At 48.6% G+C, this 27,648-nt stretch overlaps 1 protein-coding gene across 2 annotated transcripts in view; it reads left to right on the top strand.

Annotated features, from left to right (window-relative positions):
- The window catches only part of ASIC2 (acid sensing ion channel subunit 2), a 1,044,166-nt gene that overhangs the window by 1,003,587 nt on the left and 12,931 nt on the right, over nt 1–27,648 (top strand). For both annotated transcript variants that reach the window (XM_061174981.1, XM_061174980.1), the window contains exon 4: nt 25,743–25,893. In XM_061174981.1, coding sequence (XP_061030964.1) covers nt 25,743–25,893 — 151 coding nt within the window. The remainder of the gene's footprint in view (nt 1–25,742; nt 25,894–27,648) is intronic.

Genomic DNA, 27,648 nt, shown 5'->3' with positions numbered 1-27,648 from the left:
ATCCCTGGTGCCCAAGAAGCACCAGCAAATGTTTGCTGAATGAATAATTGAGCATCAGCGCTCTAAGTCACGGTTTCCGGATGAACAGACAACACACCACCTCCAAAAGCCTGTCCTGATTTACTTCATCCTGAACTAAAAGCTGATTAACATTGCTGTGTGACCTTGGGAAAGTCACTTTCTCTGAATCGTAAGTTGTTCACCTATAACATGAGGGGGTTGGATTTGATAGAAAAAGAGAACCCTGCCAAGTTTCCCTTTTTCTGATCCTGGTTCAATGGCACTGAGCTTTAGCCTAAAATCTTCAATATTTGTGTCTGGTCTCTTCAAGTGACCCACGAGGACATCCTTCATCCTCCAGCCCAAGCCCAGCATCAGGCTGTGTGCCCCCAAAGCCCTACGAAATGCCTTCTGAATAAATATTAAGCCACTCAGGGGGTCCAGGGTCTCGCACCAGCAAGCCGGGTGAGAATTGCTAAGGGCACGTTATCAGAGACAGCCATTCTTCCAGCAGGCGCCACCTGGATGTCATTCTTGCAGCTCCCACCATAGGGACCAGCAGGAAGTGGGTTCAGATGGCCCCAAAGGAAATTCTGATTCGAAAGATGTCCCGAGGGTCCTGCATGGTGGAGAAGGACCTGGTGACAGAGAGCCCTTCATCTGCAGGGTGGGAGGTGACTTGGTGTGTGCCTTAGTGACCCACTGGCCTGAGACAGGCTCCCTGCTCTGCCCTCACCGGCTGTGGCATCTTAAACAGGGGCCTTAATGTCTCAGGCTTTGTTTGTCAAAGTGGAATGAAAAGCATTTCAATTTCAAAGGGCTGTTGTGAGGGTTAAATGGAATAAACAATCTAACAATCTGATGTATCATTTTTTCTCATTTTACTCCACTTTTATTCTTTCAAGCGCATAACTCGATTTTTCTCCAATTTCCGTTCTCTCTCCTCAGCTTATTACATCACATGTGGCTGATGTTAATGACACAGAAACCATTCCGACTGCAATTTCTTGCACATGGTAGATACTTCGTAAATGTACATTGGATGGATGAATAAACATCTGGTCCTACCTGGAAGGGGAGGACAGTAGTTGCCCCCCATCCTCCTCCAGGTATCATTTGAGGAAGAAAGAATTCATTCAACCATTTTCAATAGCTATAGACCCGTAATATGTGCCATTAATTTTAGCAAATTAATTTAACCGCCAAACAACCCTCTCCGCTCAGTGTGACGTGTCCTCGTTTTCCAGAGACAACTGAGGAAACTGATATGGAGAGGACTTACCCACAGACCCTGTAAGTGACAGGGCTCTGGTTCAAGTCCAACTTTTCTCTAAGTCCACACGCTTACCATGCAAAGGATTTACCATCTTTCCATTTCAGAAGTTATACACATGCATCATTGTAGATTTGGAAAAGACAGAAAAATAGAAAGCATCAAAGTTTAACCACCAAAGAACATCCTGAGTTTAATACCTTGGAATATTTTTTCAGATCTCTTTTTCTGCATATAGATTTCATAGGTCTGGGTTTTTTTGGTGGTAGGTTTTTTTAAGCTATAATCAGATGGTATAAGCAGATGTGTATCCTCACTTAACAGTCTGTTGAAAGCATTTTCTCCTTGTTTTTACATTTGCGCCATCATTTGAATGGCTGCGTAATATTTCTATCAAATGGACACACCGTACTTTACTTATCATTCCTCTATTGTTGAACTGGAATTGCTTTCTCTGTTTTTGCTGTTGTACATAATACTCTGCCTGATATCTTTGTGGACAGAGTTTTAAGATGATCTTCTCGGGTTAATTTTAATTCTTTCCTTAGGCTAGTTTCTAGAAGGGTGAGATTTCTGGGTCAAGGGAAACGAGCATTTGTAAGGCTCTTGAAAAATAGAGTGCCGAGTGTATTTTCTCAAAGATTTTCACGTTACAAAAAAAAAAAGGAGAGTAGAGAACCAAAGAAAGATAGATGGTTACTGGACAGCTGGCAGCCACAGACAAGAAAAAACAGGGCATGCCAACTATAAAGCTTTATCAAGGACTGAGCTGTGTCAAAGAGAAGCGATAGCAAAAAGCTGTTTTCTTAGGAAGGAAAAAAAACATATAAATACTGCATGTGGATTAGTGAAAGAAAGCTATTTTCAATCACTCTGAAAGCACAAGTGCGCTTACTAAAAAAAATAAAAAAAAAAAAAAATAGCACATGGAAGTCTACTCTTATCAAACAAGTCTTCCTGCCTCTTCCCATCTGCCGTACCTCTGTGCTTCGAGAAAGAAGGCCCAGGTTCTAACGTTAGGTCTGTCACTGGACGGCTCTGTGTCTGCCGGCCTTTCTGTGCCTCCGTTTATAGGCCTGCCTGGCCTACCTCCCAGGGGTTATTAGGAGGAAAAATAAGCTCATGTATATGAAAATCCTCTGTAAAATTTCAACCACTGATATGATTTATTGGTCAAAAAATAATTTCCTATTAATTATGATTCATAATGTAAGAATCTTCAGGACTCTACAGAAGGCATCCCAGCAGAGTTTCTCAAAATGTTTTAATATACCAGGAAACTTTATGTGGTTTCTTTGAAATAGGCTTCTATCAATTTATAAGACTGAGGTATGCTTTACTTTTGCTGGAAAACTCAGATTGTGTAAAGCGAGGCACAACTTCTCTGTTCTAAAAGTGGGCAGGTACCTCTGCCCCGTGCCCCCAGCTCCAATGTCAGACAACACTATGCTGATTCAGATGACCCCCCCGGGAGCTGAGCTGACCCACATCTGTACAGCTGGGCTGGCTTAACCACTGAGGACCTCAGCTACAGCCCCTTCCCAGGACCCCCAGCCCTGAGTCAGCCCTGGAGGCAAGACCACAGACCAGGGCCATCATTCAGTCCAACCAAGCACCACTGGGCTCAGGCTTGAAAAGGAGTTTCCTTCCACTCCCTGGAGGGTTCTTCCAGAAAGGTGTTTGGTTCCTCCACCCTGCAAAACCTCCAAAGACTCCAGGGTTTGGCAGGTAGTCCTTACAACGAAGCCAGCCCTGCCAAGAACACAAGTTGGGCAGCATTTAAACTTTCATGCCTCTGCCATCTTGGCTTCCAGCTACCATGTTCGCGTCCATCTCCCTGGGCGGGGTAGGAAACCACAGGTGCATAGGGCTGGAAAGGCACTAAAGGTCATCTAGCCCTTCCCCTTGATTTACAGTTGAGATATCGGGGTCCAGAGAGGTGGTGGCCCCCCCATCTCCTTGATATTAAGTATGAAGTTTTCCTAAGCTAGCTGTTCTTCAGTCTCAGTGTGCATCAGAAGCAGGGAGGAAGTGGGTTAAATGCCCATTCCTAGGCCCAACACCACACCTGCTACATCAGACTCTCTGAAGGTGGGACCCAAGAATCTGCCTTTGTAAACAAGCCTCCCAGTAATGCAGATGCACCCAAAGTTGTAAAACTCCTGAGTGGTAGGTAGGACCACTTGCCACTCAATGCCCAGAGCCCTGACTCGTGCAGCTGGTGGCCCTAGTTTAGCCCCTGCTGGTCGTGCTTCCACTCCCCACCTGCTTACACACACACACACACACACACGCACATGCATTCACAGCGGGCCTGTTGACATTGGGGAGGTAAGTGACCAGGTAAGTTCAAAATCCAGAGAGAACCAAGGACAGAGTCACCTGGGCCTCTCAGCAAATGGTCAGCAGCTTTGGAAGAAGCTCTCTGGCTTCCGAAGGAAATCCTGGGCAGCTGAGGAAGGGCTGAAAACACATTCAGCATCTTTCGATGACAGCAGCTCACACACTTGCAGACACCAGCTCAATGGGGCATTTCATTCCCAGATAATTTAATAGCTGATTCTGCCCATTAATTTCTTCCTGAGGGCAATCCCTGATGGGAACTACATCGATTCCTGATGAGTCATTCATTGGCCAGTAAACATTATAGAGCAACCCAGGCCACCCAGCACTAAACATCCCACACAAGACAGTGGAGATATCAGGCCCTCTGATATAGGGACATAGAGAACCTGGAAAAAGTCCACAGATAGCCCCTAACATGGCTCGAGGGCTGGGAAATAAGGCCTGTGAGCCTGGTGAAGTGTCCTGTCCCCAAAATAGCCTGAAACCCATCTGGGGCGCTGGGAAGGGGTCAGACACCCTGCCCTGAACTGTCAGAAGTGATTACTAGGCAAACAGCATCAAGCATGTTTATTTTTAACTTTAGGTCCTTTTTACTTCAACTCCCTTCCAAGCTCTACTGTTAATTTCTGCCTGGATTTTCCAACACGGAGTGAATCTCTCTCTCTCTCTCACACACACACACACACACACACACAGCTGTGTGCCTATGGGGTCTACCGCCTACAGTAAAGGTTCATTCAGTGGTGTAGGCCAGTTAGAGCTTTGAATGAGGAAATCCAGGGATAATCCAGAGAACTGGAGTCTAGCCCCGCCTCTGCAGCCAACTGCATGACTCCAAGCAAACGCTTGGCCTTTCTGGACCTCAGTTTTCCCATCTCTCAAATAGGTTGGACTAGTTTAATGGTACACAACCTAACTACAGGGCTAGGATCCTCTAGGGAGTTTTTGAAAAATCCTGGTATTTGGGCCTCATGCCAGAACAACTGAATCCTAATCTCTGGGGTAAGCCCCGGGGTATCTGTAGTTTATGCAGTTACATGATTCTGATGCAGAGTGTGGGCTGAGAACCACTGGCCTAGGTGATCCAGTTCTGCTGTTCAATTAATTCCATCGTTTATCATGGAGGGGACAAGACAGAGAAAAGATGGAGCGGCTGCTTTTCTTCTGATTCCTGTGAAGAGAAGCCAAGGGCAGAAAGGCTCAAGTGTGCCATCTGGGATTCAGTATAACTTAAGAATTTCCTGAATAGAAAGAAAAGGATGTTCTGAATATAAAATCAGACAAAAGCCCTGGGCTTGAGGTTTCTTAGCAGAAATATACTGCCAAGGGACAGGAAGAGATTCCTCTCCACGGGAGGCAGCCTGGGGTGAAGGATGAGCTGGGAATCTTGGAGGACCCCCCTGGTCATCCACTGAGGGTGGGGACACCTCCGTCCTTCGCCCTGGGCCTGATGATGCTTTCCAAGCACCTTCTCAGGCCTCAAGGAAATGAAACTGCAGCACTTAAGCCTCTTGGCAAGTCCCTTCTCTCTGCACCTCATATTTTCCTCTGTAAAATGGGGAAGGTGGGAGTTAAATATCCTATTCCATCAATCCTAAGCCACACATTTAACATCTCTGAAATAGAGATGGACCTTACAATCAATGGCCTCTTACCACTAATTGGCAGGATTCTTTTTTTCTTAGAGGTGTTCCAAGTAATGGTGCATCTTACAAACGATAGCATCTTAGCATTGGTGAAATATGGTCATATCTCTGGTTCCTCCCAATTCAAACATTCTAAAAATTCCATGACTCTTTGGCCTTCTGTCCAGATCATCTTTACTACCAAACAGTATATGCATCAAGCCCTGTGGAGAGGCACCAGCTTCTACTAGTTCTTTGCCCTTCAGTGTTATCCATGGACCAGGAGAAACGTCTTCGATATCAACACATCAGAAACACCAGCTGGTCAGAAGTGCAGTGTCTCGGGCCCCACCCCACCCCACCCCAGGTTCTATTGTAGCAGAACCTGCATTTTTACCAAGATTCCCTCGTGGTTCCAAGCACATGAAAGTTTGAAGAGCACTATAGTAGTTCACACTCCTCCATCAGAAACACACAGGCACCTAAATCTGTTTGCTGGGAACACTCATCCAGAGCCTTACTATAAATAAGAACCTCTGTGGAGCTCCGTTGCATTTCACGCTTGCATACACTGTGAAGAGCGGCTTGTTCTGAAGTCTGAAATAGGGAGGAAAACCCTGGGAGGATGGCTACAGGCACATACTCTTCCTTTAAGAGCCAGCGGTGGGGCAGGTGGATACAGGCAGCTGCAGCCACACCCACTTCAATGGCAGATCTGGGGCTGGGTACCAGCACCAGCACCGCCAGCACCCCCTCTCCTTCCTGAGCCTCACTTTTAGCACCATCCTGCCCCTCACCCAGAGAACCCATCACCCCATTAGATTTCTGACACCCAGCCTAGTCCTAGCTGTTCATCTCTGCCCCTGGATCTCAACTTTATATCTGTATTTCCCATTTTCCTGTGTCCTTCTTATTTCCAGCCCTGCAACTCTCCCCAGGGTCCACCACTATCCATCCATCCATCCATTAATTTGACAAATATTTATCGAGCATCTGCACACCTTGGGGACCCACAAGTGGTTACACCTGGCCGCATCCATGGGGAGCACACAGTCTGGTGGAGGAGGCCAACCAACGTGTGAGCCACTGTTTATAACGCCTTGTGGTAGGGGTAGGAGAGGAGAAGCACAGGGTGCTATGGGAATCCAGGGGAAGGGGTCTCACTCAAACTTAGGGGGTAAGGGGTGGCTGCCTAGAAGAGCTGCTGTCTAAAGTGTTATTCAGGGATCAGTAAGCATTATCTGGATGAAATGTGGAAAGAAAGGCATTCCAGGTATCACGAGCAGCCTAATAAAAGGCACAGAGGCAAGAAGCAGCTCACGAGCGATTCATGTTGTAGCACACAAAGCCTGGATCAGGAAGTAGGAGGCAGGTGGGGCTGGATCAAGCAGGGCCTGTCAGGCCAGGTTAAGGACTTGGACTTTAACCTGAGGACTTCTGTTATGTTGTCATGCAACAGATGATACTTAATGAGAGCCTTCAGGATGTCCTGAACTAGGTGAAGTTGGGCCAAAAGAACCAGCAGGCAGGCTCTGTTCCCAAAGACCCTGAGGCCTTTGGGACAGATAGAAAGATGTCATATCATAGAAAGATAAATGGTGGCATAAGGCTGCGTGCACTTAGCACCCAATGATCCAATGGGAAGTGCTACTGGAGTCAAGAAAAGGGAGAGTGGAAGGATGAGCCAGGAGAGCTTCCTGGAGGAGGGCAGAACTTGAGACATGAATTAGCAAACTCAGCCATAATACAGGGATTCGAAGCAGACAGGGGCACAGGAAGTTCTCAGATGGCTGGCTGACCCTAGAGGACCTTGGGAAACCAGAGTGACTCTTGGGCGATGAATAGTCCTGGGGCAGGAGAGAAACGCGTGGTAACTGACCTAATTCATAGGTGAGGAGCTGCCCTGGAGTCAGAGTAACTAGGGTGGCTGGGACTGAGTGGGGAATGCCCAGGGAGTGCCTCCATGTGCGGGCATCAAGGGCTAAATCCCACGTGCCCACAACCAGGCACTTGGCAGGGAGAGGCTGCCAGCTTCCTAAGTATCCACTGAATTCTGTTTTCAGCTTGTTAAACCTAGGAATGTAACTCCTCTGGACTCAGCTGACTCTCCTGTATTCCTCGAGGGCTGGGAGAGGAATGGACCATCCCGACCCCACCCCAGGACACCACTCCCCTGGGAAATGCAGCTGGGAGAACCCTGACCCAGGGGCTAACATGGGCTGGGTGGAGGGGAGAGAGCTTCCCCCAGGCCACGTGGCCCATGATGGCGGAGCTCCCTGAGCCTGTCCATGGCGTGGCATGAAGTGTGCTGAGAATCCCTTCCTCCTACCCCAAACTCTCCTTGAAGTCAGAACAACTTGCAAGCCTGCAAATGGCCTTTTTCCCATGCCAAGTCATCATTGATCACGCCCATTCCTCATCGGGATCAATACAAGGGGACATCTTACCCCAGTTTTTATATCTGAGAGATAGTTTATGAGCTAAGTGACTGAAGTCCAAATAACGAAGCCGTGTCTACTTGATAAATGAAGCTCCGGAATGCCTGAGACGCCACACTTGCTAAACCTGCACCATAAGCTTTTCTGTAATGATAAATTCTCTCCGGCATCAGGCAAAGCTGAAAGCCACAGGCACCCACAAGGACAGTCTTCTGCAGAATTGTGGCTTGCACAGACACAGCTTAGGAAAAACTCTGAGTATTGACTTCCCTTGCATGACTGTGCTGTGTTAGTGGTAGGACGGTAGAATCCTGGAATGCTGAGCTGAGAAAGCCCAGAGAGACCATGAAGGACTTGTCCTTGCCAAGCAACCTCCCAATTTTACTTACGTAGAAACTGAGGCCCAGGGAGAGAAGGTTGCCTTGGTAACTGGCTTGGCTGCCTCGAGCGAGAGTCAAGTCAGTTGGGCTCCAGCTTTGTGCCCGCCCCCGGGGGGGAAGAGAAATTGGTCTCCCACCTTCGTCCCAAAAAGCTTGAGGGCTAGTAGGATGCGGGCATGTCAGCCGATGACTACAAGAATGTGCTGCATTCAAAATACTAGATACTCCTCCTTTCCCAGCTTGTGCCAGCTGTAGGGTAGGCAACTGCGGTGGGAGAGAAGGGTGCTTTCCCCTCTTTCCCTGACTGATGTCTCTACCCCTTCTTCTTAGCCTTGTCAGTCACAGCGTTTGATCCCTACAGGGGAATGGGAGAGAGGAGGAAGAAAAGAAATGAGACACTCTTTTATCTGACTGATACTGTTCAGAGACGGAATGTGCTCTTTGTCAGGGAGATATTTAAAACTTTCCCTCATGGAATACTTTCTTGGGTTCTTTGGAGACCGCTCTGCATGACCTCTCTGCCTAATGGGAGTTTTTACCTGAAATTCCCTTGCCCAGGTAATGGCCTCGCCTCTCCCTCTTGCTTCCTTTTTCTCCCTGGTTCTCACTGTTCCACTGTCACGTAAACTTTCTCTCACTGTTGGGGTCTCCTTGTCCCTCTGGATGGCAATCCTGGGCAAGATGACTGCAAGCCCACCAGGCTATCTCCCCCTTGAGGCCATATCTGGTCAGGACAATCTTGAGGTTACAGGCAGATACCCATGTAAAAGCACCCCTACTTCCCTCAGCAGGTAAACTTGTCAGGGAATTACTCATCCTCAGATTTCTCAAACTCATTCTAATATCTGCCCACCATGTACAGCAACTGCAGGTGACAAATATTAAGCCCCTTGATAGTTTCCTCATCGTCTACTCTCTTTAGTTGACAAGGGAGAATCCCATTCATTCTCCTTCCTTGGGGAGGGGAGTGGATGTACTCCACATACACCAGCACCCCAAAGATTCTAGCTAACTCTTCTAATCCTCTATTTCTCCTCTTGATGGGAATGAGAGGGTTGGAAACAAATGGTTTTGCACGACCTCCTTTTGCAACTTCTACATGATGGTCTCATGCTTCATTATGGAATCTGTTTTCTGGGTCCTCAGCAAAAACTAAAGTAACAATTTATTTTTTAATTTATTTATTTATTTTTGGCTGCGTTGGGTCTTAGTTGCTGTGTGCAGGCTTTCGCTAGTTGCGGCAAGCGGGGGCTACTCTTCGTTGTGGTGTGCGGGCTTCTCATTGTGGTGGCTTCTCTTGTTGCGGAGCACAGGCTCTAGGCGCGCGGGCTTCAGTAATTGCAGCACGCGGACTCAGTAGTTGTGGCTCACGGGCTCTAGAGAGCAGGCTCAGTAGTTGTGGCGCACGGGCTTAGTTGCTCCGCAGCATGTGGGATCCTCCCGGACCAAGGCTTGAACCCGTGTCCCCTGCATTGGCAGGTGGATTCCCAACCACTGCGCCACCAGGGAAGTCCAAGTAAAATATTTTTATTTTAACATTGTGTTATACTAGCTTTAAAAATGAACACACACTTACCTATATTAATTAAATATGTAGTTTCCTTAACAATCTTGTGATTCAATTGTGTATCTTGTTTTATTCAATTATTAAATTCTAAGCACTTTCAAAACAAAAAAAGAATGTGGTGCCAGCATAAAACACAAACCTGGACACCAGGGTCCAAAGGCAAGAAGGAATGGGTGGAGGAGGCTTCTTGGCCGAGGGACACAAACTGAGCCTTGAAAGCCAGGTAGCTGGTTGCAGGCTGAGAGGCAGGAAGAGCCATCCAGGCAGGGAGAGAGAAGAGCAAAGGTACAGAGGCTATGGGAGCCTGATCGTTTGGGGGAAGATGAGAGGAGAAACAGGAAGGCAGATCATGGAAGGTCTTCTGAAGAAAAGGAGCTTGGATTTTGTCGGGGAAGGTGGTGACATGACTGAGTCTGCATTTTAGGAAGATCAGATGGGGGTCAGTTTGGAGGGGGTGCATGAGAAGCAGGGGGGGCAGTTAGGAGACTATTGCAATGGTCCAGGAAGGAGCTGAGGACAGTCTCAACTTGTCCAGAAGAGGGGACACTTGCAGGGACTTGGGGAGATTGAATCAGAATTGCTCACCCATCCAGTGGAGAAGGGAGAAGGAGGAGGGGTCAATTTATCAGGTCTAAAAATTAAGAATCTGGTGTTCAGTGTTCTTCAAGTTGTGAACTGAGTGTCCACACAACAGCTAGCAGAGGTGAGTTACAATACACTGTCTGGTTAGTAGAAACCACTGGGCTAACTCATAATGAACCTTCAGTTTGAGCAATTGTGTTCTGTTAAATAAAGTAGTGCCGTAGTAGACAGGAGAGGCTAACTGCTATATAATCAACCCTTAAATCTGAGTGGTTTGACACAATGAAAGTATATTTCTCCCTCATGTTGTGGTCCAGTGCAATTGGCAGTGGAGCTCTGCTCCATGCAGTCATGCAGGGATCCAGCTTTCTCCCATCTCTGTCCTCCTTTAGGCTTTCAGACTCATCTCTCTTCCACCATCAGCTGGGGAAGGAGAGAGCACATCTACTCTTAACCACCTCAGCCTAGGAGAACTAGTCATACACACCACCTGGAGGCACAGGTGGCTGGGAAAAGCCACCAACCCAAGAGGAAGATGAGAACCCCAACACTGGTCTCCACCACGCTGCCCTAGTTTACCTGTGCAGCGGCTTCACAGTTTATCTAGCACATGGCATTTTCTTAATGAAGATGCTCTGGACACCCACTGGAGCTCAGTGGACAGGATTTGCCTAGCCATCCCTGATCCAAAGACCCCAAACAGACAGGGGTGCCTCATACCCTGGAGGTCACTGAGATAGACTGTGTCCTGCATTCTGTGCCCTGGCCTCTCTGTCTTGAAATGAGGGCTCAGCTTTTCACCTGCCAACTTCCCAATGCCAAGAGCTTTCTGTTCTCCATGTGTTCCTCCTAATAGATGGCTCTTCCCTTCCGCACCCGCAGGAGACAGAGGCTCTAAGGCAGTTGTCAAGAATTACCGCAGCCCAGAGAAAGGACGGGGAGAATGAGAGTGATTCATCAAGAAGACTTATAAGCCGATTGGGCAGCCCGTGATCGGAGCTGTTTAGCTACCAAAAGGGATAGCAAGATAAATTACAGCCAGAAGAATTAACAGTTACAACCGTGGCCTCTTACATTGTGAAGGCTTGTTCCAATCACCTGTCACTGGGCTTTTAAAGGTTAGGGGGAAACGTTTGGGGGGGGTGCCTGACTCTGCATTTATATCTTGCTTTAAACAACTGAAGGATGGGTTCCTGGGGAAGAGGGTGAGACGGATATTTATAAATGAAATCTTTTCTTTGGGTTACTGCTGCAGACCTTTTTTTTTCTCCAGTTCTATTTGATTTCTAGCAGGTAATTGTTCCTAGCACTGGCTTTCCATAACACGGGCTGTGCACTTTCTCTCTCTCCACTAAAGTCACCATCAAGTGGCTAATGAATTGTAAACAGGCATGGCAATGTGCACATGTTGCTGCCATTTAAAGGACCCTGGCTAAGCCCTTTGTGAAAATCAAATGTCCTTGAATCATTAAAATAACCCCTGCCCTGACTCAAGGCTGGGTGAATTTTATAGACCGGATGTTCTTAAGGCAAACAAAATTTTCTGGACTCTTTTTGCCAATGACAAAGGCCAAGATCTTGGCTATCTTGAGCACCTGCTATGTGTCATATAAACAATGCACTGGATTCGGTTCATATATTATTTCATAAAAACTCTCCAGGACAGAGACTAATATTCCTATTTCACAAGAGGTAACTGATACTCAAAAGAGATTCAATAGTTTGCCCAAGATCACTAAGCTAGCATGTGGTGAAGTTGAGTTTCAGGCTTAGAATGTCTGACTCCAAACCCATAATTCTTTCTACTCCCAACACGATCCCCAAGTAAGGTGCCTGCCTGTGGGCTTCTCTGGAAGACCCCAGAGATAAGTCCCTTTACTCATATTTTTTAAAAAGCTCCTGGGAAAAGACAAAACTTGAATCCACAGGTCTGTGGACAGTGCAGTGGCCGACTTGGTGTATGGGGTCACCCTGCCTCTCCCTGGTGGCTGGGCAGTAACCCAGAGAGAGGGCTGGGCAGCGTGAGGGAGTGGGAAGCAGCTGTCTCAGTCGCTGTGGGGCAGGACTGGGAGTCAAAAGCCTTGGGTTCTTGTCCAAACACTTTCTCCGAATTGCTAGATGATCGCAGGCAAATCGTTTTGCTTCTGTGAAGCTCAGTCTTCTCCTGTTTACAATGGCGATGAGACGGCTGTGCCACGTTGAGAGGGAAAGAGCAGGCCTTCCATGGAGCATCCCAAGACATGCAGGAATTTCTCAATGGGTCTCTGATAACGAATGGCTTCTCTCCAGTGGCAGTGGCCATCACCTGGCATTAGACAGCGAGGGCTTCCTTAAGAGTGGGGACCACAAGACAGTGATGCCAGGCTTCAGCGTCAAACTGTCCAAATCTGAATCCGGACTCCATCACTTACCAGCAGTGAGATCTTGGGCAAGCTTCTGCACATCTCCGCCTCAGATTCCTCATCTGTATAAGAGGGATGACAATAGTACCGACCTCAAACTTCATCTATGCGAAGTGCCTGGGCCAAAGGGTGTCTGTCCAGCTTCCTCCCTGCCCCTACCCTCCCACCCTCTACCATGACGGCATACACCAGGGTCCACAGCACCAAGCAGGAGGGCTGAGGCCATGGAACAACCTCAAGGGGCCCGACAAAGAGCCTGAACGGGGGATATTTGTTCCTCTTTGAAAGGCGAGAGCCCAGGGCTTCTTCGTGGTCTGACAGGTTGCACCTGTTCATCTGTGATGTTCCAGACTTGCAAGGGAAGGTTCACTTCAAAGACCACTTTATCAGAGCAGCAGGGAAGACATCAGAGCATTTTGTAGTGAAGTCAATATTGCTTATGGTTTCTGCCAATGCTTTTTCCAGAGCACCTGAGTTGGGGAGAAGAGAAGTGGGGTGGGCAGCACAACAGTTTGGGGCACCAGCTCTCTGACTCTAGTTATGGACACCGACACACACATGAACTTTGCAGATAAGGACACTGTAGAGGGGGTGTCATGCACCCATGGTCATCCAGAGTCAGGATTTGTCACTAGGTCTGATCCACCCCAATCCAGACTGTGGTCCTTCGGGAACACAGCAGAAGGGATGCTGCCATTCCCTGTTGCCAACCAAAGGCTATCCTCTCTTACTCCTTGAGACAAACAGCACAGAGGTGCATTCTGCTGGGAGGCAGGTGGGGACCCAGGAGTGGCTCTAGTTTAGATCTGTGATCTGGGCAATTTTCCCAGCAGCCACATTCAGTAGAAAGATGACTCCCACAGGGGTCTTAGTGGGTTATTGACATCTTAGTCGCTGTCCCAGGTGGGGCTTCAGGTCTTCAGTCAAGGTCTTCATGCCCAGCGGGGTTGCCTGCCACCATTTTCTTCCATAACCTTCCCATCTGGTTCAAGCAGCCCTGCCCTGAGCCTTGGTACCACTAGGGGCAGCAGTGAGCAGGTGACGTTGTCCAGCAGGGCTGCAGCGCTCAGGCACCTGGCCCTTCCCCACCCAACCTGTGCCAAAATTCCACAAAGGGGAGGTTTCCCCTGGGTACAGTCCTGGGGAAGGATACATCTGGAGCTCCTTTTATACACCAAATGCTGTGATGGGTGCCTCCGTCTCCATGCTAACTCATTTAATACTCCCTCAAACCCTGGGAAGTAGAGATAATTATTCCCATTGGGCAGATGAGGAAACTGAGGCTCAAAGATATTTTAAAACTTGCCCAGGGTTGCATAGGAAATCATAACAACAGTTGCCATTTATTGAGCTCCAGCTCTGTGTGAGACACTATGCTGAACCCTTTCAGGCATGACCTCATTTAGAATATTTCATCAAATCTAAGACAAGGACAACTGTAAGGGTCAGTGTTATTTTATGTGCCAGTAAGAAAGAAAAACACTACCACTGATGGTAAGACCTTACAGAGGTGTTAGGATGTGAGAAAATATGTGTTTCATAACCAACGAAATATAGACATTCTCACAATGAGATATGTACTGTTACTCCCAATTTACAGTTGGGGAAACTCAGCCAATAACTGACAGAGCTAGAACCCAAAGCTATGTCTCCCTGAGTCCAGAGCCCAGTCTTTTCACCATGCAGTGATGCCCTGAGTATTGACTAAGTCTCTGCTCTGCTCCAGTGCCAACACTCTCCTAGACCATCTCCTTCAGTCTCCATGCAAACTTGTGGGGTGGTACCGGTACCCCTTTTTGGAGATGAAGAAATAGCTGAGAATTAGAATCCAGTGCCCCGTTCCAAAGGCCACTCTCTTTCCACTACATCACGTGGTACGTCACCTGCCCCTTCCAGCCTCTGTAATCCCCGAGCCATCTTTTCCAGGAGCCCACGTGGTGTCCCGTGTGGAGACTGACTCTGTCAGGCTCCCCCCCACTGGGAAGGTGAGGGATGTCTTTCTCAGGGCCCAGCCAGGAGCCAGTCCATAACACGTACAAATGACTTTGAACTCCCGAGGCTGGTGGTGTATTGATCTCTCCATTGTAGTCCTTCCAAATGGACCAAGCGTTTAAGATGATGTCTATGAAAGGGCAATGTGTCCCCAGTTCCCCTTCAAAGTGTTTCGTGGAGGTACCCCGTAGACTGTAATTATAACTGGGGCCACCAACTCAGCCATACAAAACTGGAATCATTCAGTGGAAAAGAAAGGGTTTTTTTAAGGTTGTAAAGTACTCTGACTGTGTAAAAAATGTGGCCCGGCATGCTGACGATGGTGGCATTTCTAGAGATGGTGGCCAGGAAGTCACAGTTTGAAGGACTGACAGGTAGTGATAGATGAGACTCCACAATTATAATGAACCCTCCACAAATGTTAATTATTTGGGGAATGATGGAACACAATGTGGTGTTATAAACAGCCTAAACACAAAGCAGGTAGCCCTCTTTGGAAAATTGCATAAGATTCAATTTAGTGCGGGTCCTGCTGGTGCAGAGCTGAGCCAGAAAGATCAGACCTGAGAACTCAGCCCCAGTCTGAGAGTTCAGTGGCTCAGGAGCACAGACTTTCGATTCCAGATCTCATCCTTCCAGGATCCACACGTTTTATGCCTGTAGACATCTACCACCCTCACACTGGAAAGCTCCAGGAAGGGGGTGATAAAAAATGAATTTTACGGCCACTGCTCTGTGTACACAGAGCCTCCCTGCCACGGAGCCTTCATCAGGCAGGGTCACAGGAGGAAATTCATCCAGTCCCCGAACGCGGGCATCCAGGGCCGCAGCGGTGGAGTCCCAAAAGGAAAAGCGGCTGCGGCTCATTTTGACACCCTTGCCGGGCTTTCAGAGGCCTCGAATGGAGCGTGGGGCATAAAGGTGTGAAAGTGCCCCTCAGCCCCGCCTCGAGGATTAACCGAAGCCACACACGTGGTCAGTGTGGGCACTCAACGAGCATCCTGTCCTTCCCTAGTCAGGGCTAGGACTTGCGTCGTGGTGCTGGGTCAGCTGCAAACCCTCCTAGCTAGCTCAGATCTGCTCTAGGGTGGAGGGCCGAGGCGGGGTGAGGAGAGGGGGATGGGCAGGTGGCCCCAGGAGGCTGCAGAGGGCAGAGCTTGTGTTCAGTGCACACACACACCCAGCACCCACTCACTCACACTCCCAGCCGGGGCACAGCCACCCCGAGACCCCCCCCCACCAACTCCACGCCCACCCAGATATGTGGAAAGTGGATTCCGAATGGAGCTAAAAGCCCTCCACTCAACCTGGACCCAACTTCTCTTTCAAATATACAATGGAAAAAAGCCAGGTCGTAAAAGGCCCCCATCCCAACAGAGATTGTGAACAAAGGCCAGTCTGTGCCCCCGCAAACATACTTCCCCAGTACCCCCCCCACCCCCACCCCCCACCCCCCCCACCCCCCCCCCACCCCCCCCCACCCCCGCCTAGCCCATTCAAACAGGAATGTTTTCATTGCGATGTAAAGGTGATGTATTTGAAGGGGAAACAGTGGGATGACGGGGATTGATAGCTGGCGGAGCAGCGGAGTGAAGCCGCAGGCAGGGCTGCAGGAGAGGGAGACAGGCCGCTGGGGGCTACGCGGCGCGCTCTCTGTAGGCGACACGCACACCTTCGTCCGCGTGAATCTCCTGCGGCTGTGCAGCGTGCGGCCTGCACACAGATGTACGCGGCAGCTCTGAGATGCTCCAGCCTAGCCGCGGCCAGTCCTGCTGGCCTCCTCTGGACTCTTCCGTTGATGATTCTCCTAGGTGGAAGCTGGACTGAGGGGTCTTCTTAGAAAGATGAAAATGCACCCAGCGTTAATTAAAAAAAAAAAAAAAGGGAAAGAGGAGAAGGAGGAGGAGGAAGAGGAAGGGAAGAAAATACAGGGCAGAGATGCAGTCTGGATCCCAAATGGCCCCCTTCCAGCTTACAGAGCTGAGAGTATGGGTCAGAGAAAAGGGCTGGGGGAGTCAGGACCCCTAGTACTATGTCATGAGGACCCCCCAGCAGCAGTGAAGTCGAGGGTAGAACCTGCAGGGGGCCCCGGACAGGAAAAGACAAAGGGTACTTATGTCAACAGCTGGCCCAGGGTTGGAAGGAGTGAAGGAAACCCTAGGCTCTGAGAGGGGAAGTGCCTAGTTCAGGTCAGCCTGGGAGTACACGGCCTGGCTCATATGCCTCTGAGCTCCCTCCTCTGGGTGAGGCCACCTCTGCGCCTGCATCCCTGCGACACTTGCCCTCCCCCAGCTTCAACCAACAAATCACACACTAAGGCAATTTGCTGAGAACACGCTGCCCGCGCCGACAGCACTTGCCCAAGAAATTGTGTCCGGACGAAGATGCGACGATAATGGTGTGTCAGCATGCACAGACACACTAAAAAAACGCTCTTCTGCCAAGGCAGCCCTTACACTGGGGAGTGGAGGCAGCGCATGAATTTTGCAGGGGCTGGTACCTACCAGGGATGTATATTCACTGAAGGTGCAGGAGTCACCATAACAATGATGGAGAATTTTTCAGTCACCTGGGGCTGTTCCCAGGGCACGGAGCAAGGCACACCAGCCTGATACTCACCCACATGCCCCTTGTTGCCCTACCTGAGGCTCCCCTTCCAGGCCAGGCCTCTCTTTATCTCTGGGCCTTTGCCTGGGCAGTTCCCTGGAGCCAGGGCACTCTTCCCACTCCAGATCTGTCTAATGAACAACACAGTCTTTCTAGACTCAGCTCAAAGGTGACCACCACCTCCATAAAGAATTTTCTGATCCACCCCCACTCCAAGTTGGTCTGGCCGTGCCCTCCTTAGTGCCTCCACAACTCCCGTACATTGTTACCCCATTATAGCACTTGCTTTGTTACATGCGTGTCTGTTCTTTCTAGACTGTAGGCCCCCAGGTCGTAGGAACCAGGTCTTATTCATCTTCGTAGCCTCAAATCCTAGGAGTGTTCCTAGAACAGATTAGGTGCTAAACAAACATTTATTGCACACTTGGAAGGTGGATGAATGGGAGGGTGGGTGGATGGATGGATGGATGGGGGTGTGGGTGAATGGATGGATGGATGAATGGAAGGTGGGTGGATGGATGGATGGATGGATGGGGGGGTGGATGGATGGATGGATGGGGGGGTGGATGGATGGATGGAGGGTGGGTGGATGGATGGATGGATGGATAGATGGATGGATGAATGGAGGGTGGATGAAGGGATGGATAGATGGATGAATGGATGGAGGGAGGGTGAATGGAGGGGTGGATGAATGGAACGTGGGTGGATGGATGAATGAATGGATGGATGGAGGGATGAATAGAGGGTGGGTGGATGGATGGATGGATGAAAATAATAATGAAAAAAATAATATTTTTATGAAAATAAAAGTGCAGGGGCTGTCTGCCCCATGACACCAGAGCTGGAAGGATTCTTGTAGCGCTCCAGAGGCATATCTAGAGCCAGCAAAGCCCAAGGTGAAAATCACGTTAGAATGAGGCAAGTTATAGTCTTTGAAAAAGATCCTCTTGCTTTTTTGAATAAACAATTCACTTTTTGCCCTTGTCACATTCTCTCCCCCTCCCAGACATTTTTACAATGGATATAACCTCATTATTTTATTATTAGTCACAAACCATGGGTAATTCACTTTTTAAACTGATTTTTGTTGCTTGCTGAAGTGCTACATCAGCTACTACTATTTAGTTTCCAACCAGCACAAGCAGCAGTTCTGTGTGTGACCCCAGGGCAGGACCAGGGTGTTGCTGAATTCTGATTGGGTGAATCCTCCTGTGGTCCAAATGGTCCAAATGCCGTTTGGGGGATGCTCCTACGCAAGAGGGTAGGTTGTGGTTCCCGTTCTTGCAGGGAAGTCACGTTCTGTATTTTATATAGTACATAATAAGTCTTATCTGGTCTATGTGAATAGTTAACAATGTATAGTTTGATGGTTCCTGCAGATGAAGCTTCCCTAAATACAACATTTCCTCTCGGTTCTGATTTCAGTCAAACGGCAGTGTTTAGATAAGTTCTAACACCACATCTGTGATCCATTGGTGATGGCTGCCATTTGTGCAGGATGCGGGGAGGGGTGCAGTCATCTGGTTTGCCTTATAGACCACCCACTATACTCTATTACACCTGGAAGTTATCTATTCTGAACCCAGATGCTGCAGATGAAAAAGCTATGTCCCCCAGAGAGGACAGCAGGGTAACAGCACAGCCAAGATTAGGCTGTCCCCTGACCCCCAGTCAGGAGCCTTGCAGTCAGACGGACCTGGGTTTGGCTCCTGCCTCTGCCACTTCTTAGCTGTGTGGTGTTGGGCAAGTTACTGAAGTTTGCTCGTCTGTAAAATGGGGATGATAATATTTAACTGGCAAAGTTGTTGTGAGGGCTAAACTGTTCAATGACTCCGTGCAACATTTCCCATGTTGGGTTCTGAAGAACCCATGTTCCCATCCCCACATCTCTGCTGCAGCCTCCATCCACCCACCCAGGAGTTGCCTCTGCTTCCTGTGGACCCCACCCACTGCGGTAAAAGGCAAGGCAAGGCACGGCACATTGATAAACGTGTAGATTGCTGGCTTCTAGTTCCAGCTCTGCCTCCTACTGTCTATGACCACAGTCTCTTTAACGCTTCAGTCTCCCAGGATATACAATGGAGATCATAAAAGTACCAACCCCACAAGGCTATGGTAAGGATTTGAGGCGTCAGTCCAAGGAAGGTGTTGAGTAAGGGCTCAGCAAATATCAGCGGTGTCTACACCATCAATTAGTCTACAGTGAGTCTTTAGGGCAAGTAGTTCTTACTCACACAGGGTCGTTGTGTGGGTTGAAAGAGACGCTGTCCTTACAAGCACCTCCCACAGGGTCTCCAACCGGGAGGGGTTATCATTGCTCAGTGTCTTTGCGATGACTTTTGCTTCTTCCTGGTGCGTCTCTCCTGCTTTGACCTTGGGGACTGAACACTCACGAAAACCACAGGGATGGGGCGGGAGAGGGGCGGGTGCCTCACTGCTTCTGTGCTGCCTGCAAGGACATGCTTCCCCTGAGACCCCCATTGCTGCCTCTGTTACCGACTGATTGGTGGATTTGATTTTAGTATTTTATTTGATTTCAGTATTGTTTAAAAGGAGCACAATATAATCATTTGTGAACACACTTAAATCACTCCGCGGGCTGCAATAAAAACATCAAACCAAAAATTATGGCTCAGAAAGCAAGCAGGCTCTGATTTCCCCTGCATCTGGGTGGGCCAGGGGGAAGTTTATACTTGTAGTAGAAGGTGGGAAAATGAGGGGGGGGGGATCACAGGGCATGGCCAAGAGCAGGGAGACCTCACGAGGCCACCGATCCTAGAACCTGGGGCCTCTCGGAGCACTGTACCTTTAGGGCCCTGCCCCTTACAGATGGAACAGAGAAGCACAGAGAGGCTGAGTGACATGCTCAGGATGACACAGGAAAACCTGCCATCAGCTAATCCAGGACTCAGATGTGATTTGGTGCTGAGCCCACCTCAGTGCAGAGCCAGTGGAGACCAACATGGAGGACCCTCTGCTCCTCCTGGACTGGGAGAGGGCAGCCCCCTGCCCTCATCCTCTGTACTGGGTCTGGGAGAAAGCAGGGTGGTGCAATTCATTCACTCATTCACTCATTCATTCAATAAGTATCAAGCACCCATTATATGTCAGCCCCTGTACTAGAGGCCTGAGATCCAGTGAACAGGAAGAGATATGAGTGTAGCTGAAGAAGGGGATGCCAATTAGGAAAGGCACGTGGAACCAGCCACCGACTGATACCTTTAATGAAGGACTTTCACAAGCACTTCCCAAACCTAGGACTCAACAAACACTTGGAAACGCTGCTCCGTGAGGCTCTTCCCACCTATTGTCTCATTTAACCCTCAGGGAGGCCCTGGGAGTTACAGATAATTAGCTCTGTTTTGCAGATAAGGAAGCTGAGACCCAGAGTAGTTACATAACTTAGCCAAGGCCACACAGCCTGTCTTCCCACTTGCCCACAGCTGTGCAGGCTGGGGCGGAAGAAGAGAACAGGCCCTGGGAATCTGGGGACACACCTTAAGGTGGTGGCAGGAGGGGTCTGTGGCAAACAGGAGCCCCTGGACAGCAGGTACCCCCATTTTACTCACCTCTCTAGCCCCAGTGCCCAGCCCGGTGCCTGGCACATCGTAGGAGTTCATTAAGTGCTTGTTCAATTAGGCTGGACCACTGGGCTGGCTGGGCTTACAAAAGCCCCACTGAGCCTTTGGTAACAGCCCAGACTGTACCCTGACTCCTGTTCCCTGCACCCCGAAGCCAGCTCCCTCTGGTCGAGCACTTCTTCATCCATGGGAGCCTCACTGAGTGAGCTGAACACCCCTGCTGACTCTGCTCTCTGGAAAACAGCTCACAAAGGGGATTTTTTCCTTCACTCTCAAGGCAGTTTTTCCCAGAGTGAAGGCTTCCCACTGACTCTGATCCAGGGCCACTCTGGCCTCATCTTGATCAGTTTCACCTAACACCCGGAGGGAAGAAAACACGTTGTGAGCCAAATATTCAGACCCCATCGATCATCGGAGAGCAGCCCACCCCTCTCCCCACCCTTTATCCCGGTTTGTATTAAGTGAGACACATAGACTCAAAACTTTGAAGATTCGGGAGGCATTTAGCAATTCTCTGGTCCAGACCCCTTGCTTTATGGAGCAGCTAAGCAAGACTCAGAGGTTACAATTCCTGCCCAAGGAACCACATAAGTCACTGGAACCTCACTGGGTGTTCGCACTCAGCACTTCTCCCTGGAAGCCCCAGCAATGCTCCTCTCACAATGCTACCCACTATGCTTCATTTCTGGCACAATCACGAAGAAGTGGTCAAATCTGCTGCATGCTAGCTTCCCGGTCAATCACACACAGATAGATATCCCCGAGGGAAGACTCCAGGAGTAACAGAAAATAAGTGTGCACCACAGGTCATCGGGGCGTGCTTCTGTGTTTCCGGTCATCAGAGTGAGTATCTGTGTTACGGATGCAAAGCACAACCAGCTCTGTTGCCTGGTCACTGTACACGGTGAGACAGCGCCCTAGTGGGGAGAAAAGAGGCCAACAATGTCTCTGGTTCATTCAGCATCTATTATTCACCAGGCACGATTGGAGATGTTTCGTCTTGTTACAGAACAAGGTAGAAAAAAAAAAAAAATAATGATAACATTTGGCTTTAGAATCCCTCCTAGGGAGGGAAGTGCCTTTCCTTGAGACTCCACGGGAAAGGTTGTTGCCATGTTACCAAGATGACAGAGGATGATGCAACTACTTAAGAATAAGTGGATTCTGCTCCTGGAAAGGGTGGCAAAGCACATAAGGAGAGAGAAAGGAGGAGGGAGAGAAGGAAGGAAAGGAGAAAGATGGAGAGGGGCTGGGCTTAGGCAAGGTGAAGGAGCTTTGCTCTGATGTAGACCCTCCTCCAACTCTGACATCTTCCTTATATTCTAATGCCCTGGGTGAGTGGGCTTTCTGTGGAAATGAACAAGGGGCTGAGTTTCACATCCTATCCATATGACACAGAACAGAGACCGGAAGACGTCAGCCAAGGGCCACAGCTGGGTTACACGTACCTTATGTTCAAAACTCACAGTATCCCTCTGAAGTAGTTAATATCTCAGGGTGCTTCTCATGCAGAAGGAGGAGGTCCCCCACTAAGCAAGTGGCAGAGCCAGGATTTCAACCCAGCTGGGTCTGACCACAGAGCACGTGCTCCTAACATGGGTGCTCCCGGCAGACAGAGAACCAGACAGAGCATCTCGGCCAGGTGGGCTAGTGAGGAAGAGAAGGAAGCCAAGCAGGCCAGAATGAAGACCCCGACCCAGCCCTGGGAAGGATCCTGCAGGGGAATCCCAGAGCCTAAAGGGATCTGGTCCAGGTGAGCATCGTGTCCAGCCCCTGAATCAAAAGCCCAAGCGGCTGACATGACAAAAGAACCAGGTGGGTACCAGGTGAGCTCAGTGGGCATCTCTCCTTGTCTCCCTCCTCCTTTGTCTCTCCTCTGGTCTTTTCTACCCTTTCCAGGAGCAGAATGAACATATTCCTATGCGGTCTCATCATCGTCACAGCATCTCTCCCTTAGGAGCATCCCAGCCAAGGCTTCTGTGGGCTGCAGACACAAGGAAAAGGCCAAGGGAGCTTGGCAAGGTCCTATGAGACAGTCTCCCTCCCAGCATCTCTGATTACAGAGACCCGCCTTGAGCAGCTAGGCTAACTGCAGCGCCACCTGCTGGCACACCTCGGGATCTATGGGCTGGGAGAGGCTGGGAAAGCCAGTGGCTGAGGAACAGCATAGGGCGTCCCGAGGGAGGGAGGGTGCAAACACAAACTTCTCTCTAGAAAACGAAAACTACTGTGGAGAGAAGCCTCAAGACAGTGGAGCGATGACAGGCAAGCACCGGGGTATGCCATCACAAAAGTTCTGAGTTCTTTGCTCAGCTCATAAATGTAAGCAATTGTGCAAAGCCACCAGTTCCATGGCACAGTGAGAAAAAAAAAGGCTAAGGACGGGTGAGTTGTTAAGTAAATGCAGGAACACTTTAAGACTCAATCCTGGTGTCTCTCCTCTCTCCCTGGGCTGGCTCGTCCACCCCACAGCTTCGAGATCCACTAAAGCCACACACAAACACACACATTTACATCTCCAGCCCAGATCTCTCTCCCAGCTCCAGACCCCTAGATCAGCGTCCTGGTGTCCTCTTGACTTGGACATCTGCATTGGCAGGAGTTCTTATAGTAAACCCAGTGCAAAATAACTTGAGCCAAAAAGGATGGAGTTTCGCTAGTCTGTAAAACCAGATTGTAAGGAGAGCAGAGGTGGAGCTGGACTATTTGTTGAATGAATGAAAGGGTAGAAAAACATGGAGACGTTTGTTAGGGGAAAGGGACAGGAACTAAGTCTTGGTGGGTACCTACTAGCTGCTGGGCACTTATTTAATCCGATGAGGAGGCTAAACGCGGGGGCTGGGGAATGGGGGGCTTTGTCACTTACTCAGAGTCACACAACTAGCCCGTGAAAGAGTGAGGTTCAAGGTTCTGTCTGGCTTGTTCCACTGTCTCTAGTTCTCAAATTAAAATTATAGATGTAGGGTCTATGATTGGATATAAGGGCTTAAGAGATTTTAGAATCTCCAACTGCACATGCAGTACTTGAATCTCTCTCTTCCCATCCCAGCCAGGTAGTTGTATGGTTTCTGCTTGAACACCCCTCATGATGGGGACCTCACCCTCAAGATAGGGATTTTATCATTGAATCATAGTAGCAGGTTAGAAAGTTGAGACAGAATTTATCCTTCTTTAGGATTAAATAAGAGAATGCATGTGCTGTGCCTACCACAGTGCCTGCGACATCAATAAATGTGATCCTCCTCCCCACTTCCCTTAGGACAACTGTTCTTGTGTCTATCTTTCCCTTGGGATGCCAGGAAACAAATCTAATTCTTCTTCCCTGAGACAGCCCTTCAGATAGTTGAAGACAGTGCTTCAGGGTCCCCCTGAGGCTTCGCTTACCCAGGATAAACAAATACTCCAACCTGCTTTCAGACACTCATTGGTAAGCAAGAGTTGATGCTGTACACACTGCGATTTTCCAGCTGCTGTGGTGTGTGAGGCTTCAGAAAATCTGATGGGACAAATGGTAAACCAGCCACAGCAGGGTAGCCGTGGTATCTGGATCACGACCTCTGTATAAAAAAAGGGAAGTGATTGACCCTGAACAAACAGTAGCGCATCCCCAGAGCTTCACCAGCTGCATTCTTGGTCCACCCACTGTGGGAAATTGTTTTAGAAGAAGAAAAAGAAATGAGAGTCTCCCAAAAGGATTTTACATCATTTTAGACCCCCTGCCTTGCCAAAAGTCACTATGAATTCTTCCCAAATCCAGTTTGTATGCTTATAGATCCAATATTGAGCAATGTAGGGGACTGAATCCATTCTAATCATAGACTATCAAACCTACCCCCAGATACTCCCTCTTTAGGGATGGGGAAACTAAGGTCCAGAGGAGAGCAGCGACTTATCCAAAGTCATGCAGGAAAAGCCTGGTCAGCTCATGAGCTCCAAAGAAAGATGAGAGAGTAATGCAAACCTTCATGGGAAAGGAAGAAGAAAGGAGCTGTTAGGAAAAAAAACAAAAGAGAAAAGCTCTGAAAGGTCCTCTCTGGAGTGTTTCTCCCTCCTTTCATCAATTTCCTATAGAGACAATGTAGTATACAAGGGTAAGACTGGAGTCAGAAATTCCTAGGTCCATATGCTGACTCGGCCACTGGCTCTGTGTGTGATCTTGGACAGACTACTGACCTTTCAGATACTCAGTTTCGTCATGAATAAAATGAGAATAGGAACAGCTCCCTCAAAGGAACATTATGAGTCTTAAATAAAATACATATAGAGACTTTTGGTTCTCAGTAATGGTGGAGCAGCTTATATCAGACTAACCCTTCTGGAAATAACAATTATAACCTCTGGACAAAATATTTCAAAAGTACTATTTGATGGCACTGGAGAGAGACTAAAAACAGGCAGAAACTGGAGGGTATACAGCCCTTGAAGGAAGGGAATCACACTGGATGAAATACACATTTATTTACCTGATCTCTCCTTTGAGGGCACGTCGAGTTCTAAGAGAATATTGTAGCTAGAGCTCAAGCAGAAAGCAGCAGTCATTGAGTTTAAAAGTCTCAAGCTAGAGTTCAGGGTTGCCAGAAAAGCTGAAAAAAAATGGGAAGAAAAATCCTAGAAAGGAGGGGCCCCCAGAAGCAGAGCCCCCAAATTTTTATCTCACTTCTCTGCTGCCGAGAGATGGGAGATGACAAATTGTGGACGTGGGAAGATGTGGCCCGTGTAAGAGACTTTGAGAAGATCAGCATTTATAAGAAGGTTATAAAAAAAATAAGATAGGAAAACTGGTATTGGAGCCAGACGTAGAAGGCTTGGGAGGTCAATGGAATTGAGGTGGTCATGTAGTAGATGCTCAATAATTGTTTGTTAACTGCATAAGTGAATGAATGAGCCACTGGGCCTGTCGAGGCTGAAGCTCTGGGGCTGACTGCTGCCCCCTCCTTCCTGTCTTGCAGCTCACATACCTGCCCCCGCCGTGGGGCGAGTGCCGGTCCTCGGAGATGGGACTCGACTTCTTTCCTGTTTACAGCATCACTGCCTGTCGGATTGACTGTGAGACCCGCTACATCGTGGAGAACTGCAACTGTCGCATGGTCCACATGCCAGGTCAGTGCCAGGCGAGGGCAGCCACAGGGGCCCAGGACTACCTGCGACCTTCTTTGCATTTCTCACCCTGATGGGAAACTCTTCACCCACTCCACGAGGATGCAAAGGGATGCTGTTCTGCGAAGACTGTTATTTGATGCCCAAACTCTTAGAGGGCGGATGGAAACATCCAGTCTGGCAACCAAGGCAGCATCCTGGTGTCCAGAAGTGGTCAGGTGTTTGGAGAACGTTCCTCCCAATGTTCAATATGTTTGCTAATTGTTTGCTGTTCTTCCCTCTTAGAGTTCAGTGTCCAGATATCTGGATGCTTACAATTCTTGCATCCTGGTGTGGTACACGTTCAAACATCCAGATGGTTATTGCTTTCCTCCAGATGTTTCCCTTCTTGCATCCAAATGTCTAGCACTCTTTCAAGCTAGGCAAGAGTCCATCAGCCAGCAAATGAATGCGTGTGTACTGACATTTCTGTTGTCAGACTAACAATGCATGTAGCCATCATTAGAGGCAGTTGGCTTGTCAGAGGCAGAAGTGGAGTGCGGGGAGGGGGGCTGATTGGGGCAGGAAGAGTTTGGTACTGCAGCATGGAAGGAAGGATGACTGAGGCTGGAGTCAGTGGCCTTGGCTTCTAACTCAGGTTCCTCCACTTTACTGCTGTGTGACCTGGTACAAGTTACTAAACCTCTCTATTCTTACCTCCATTATCTTTAAAACAATCATTCGTGGTTAGGAGGATAAAATTAGGCTAAGATATAAAAATGCTTTGTTGGGAATTCCCTGGTGGTCCAGTGGTTAGAGCTCCGCCCTTCCACTGCAGGGGGTTCGGGTTCGATCCCTGGTCAGGAAACTAAGATCCCGCAAGCTCCGCAGTGCGACCAAAAAGAAAGCTTTGTCAATTGCAAACGTCAGTGGTGATTGTGTTAACACATGGGGAGAGGGAATCGAGAGTACTGTTGACTGAAGACCTACTATGTGCTGGGAACTTTGCTGTTATATTTCATGGCTACAATTTCATGGTTATATCATACTTTATTTGTTTATTTAGCTAAATCCTGATATCAGACATTTCGTTCATTACCAATTGTTTTCTGTTATAACCAATGCTGAAATGAACATCCTTAGAGCTAAATTCTAAATTAGTGCATTATGATCAGTAATTTCTCTAGCAATCTAAATTTAGAATTATCGACCTTTAAAATTGCCTCTGAGCTTCCTAGAAGACAGAGCAAAAAGGGAAACATATCAGTTAAATTTTTACTATTAGAAAGGAGGAAGCATATCAGTTCTTCAGCTCTTGAAAAAAAAGGTGTTTAGGGAGAAGGTAAGGAAAAGATATCGTGGTGGGCTTTAACTTTAGCACTTGGTAAAAGAAAAAATAAAGCTTCTGGATTTCTACAGAGACCAGAGAGAATTGAGCACTGGTAAATGCTACCTGCCTGATGCTCAGACTGGATCACCAGCCAGTGAGGTTTCCCCATGGAACCTGAGCCCAAAGCAAGCAGGAGAGATTTTAATCATTCCCCCCCCCCCACCCCATGACACTGTTACTGGCATCTCAATTATAATGTGGAATTAAGGGCACAGCAAAGAGGAGACTAACAAAGCAGCCCTCACTCCCTTACAGCAGTGTGGTGTGGTGGAAAGAGCCCTAGCCTCGGGGTCAGACAGACCTGGGTTCAAAGCCCACCTCCATCACCGCTAGCTCTGATGTCCTGGGAAAACAGGATTCTTAAGCCTCAATTCTCTCATGGGTGAAAC

Source organism: Eubalaena glacialis, chromosome 19 (assembly GCF_028564815.1).
Source record: "Eubalaena glacialis isolate mEubGla1 chromosome 19, mEubGla1.1.hap2.+ XY, whole genome shotgun sequence".
Classification (NCBI taxonomy): Eukaryota; Metazoa; Chordata; class Mammalia; order Artiodactyla; family Balaenidae; genus Eubalaena; species Eubalaena glacialis.
Note: the sequence above shows the minus strand (reverse complement) of the source record. Positions and strands in the feature narration are given on the sequence as shown.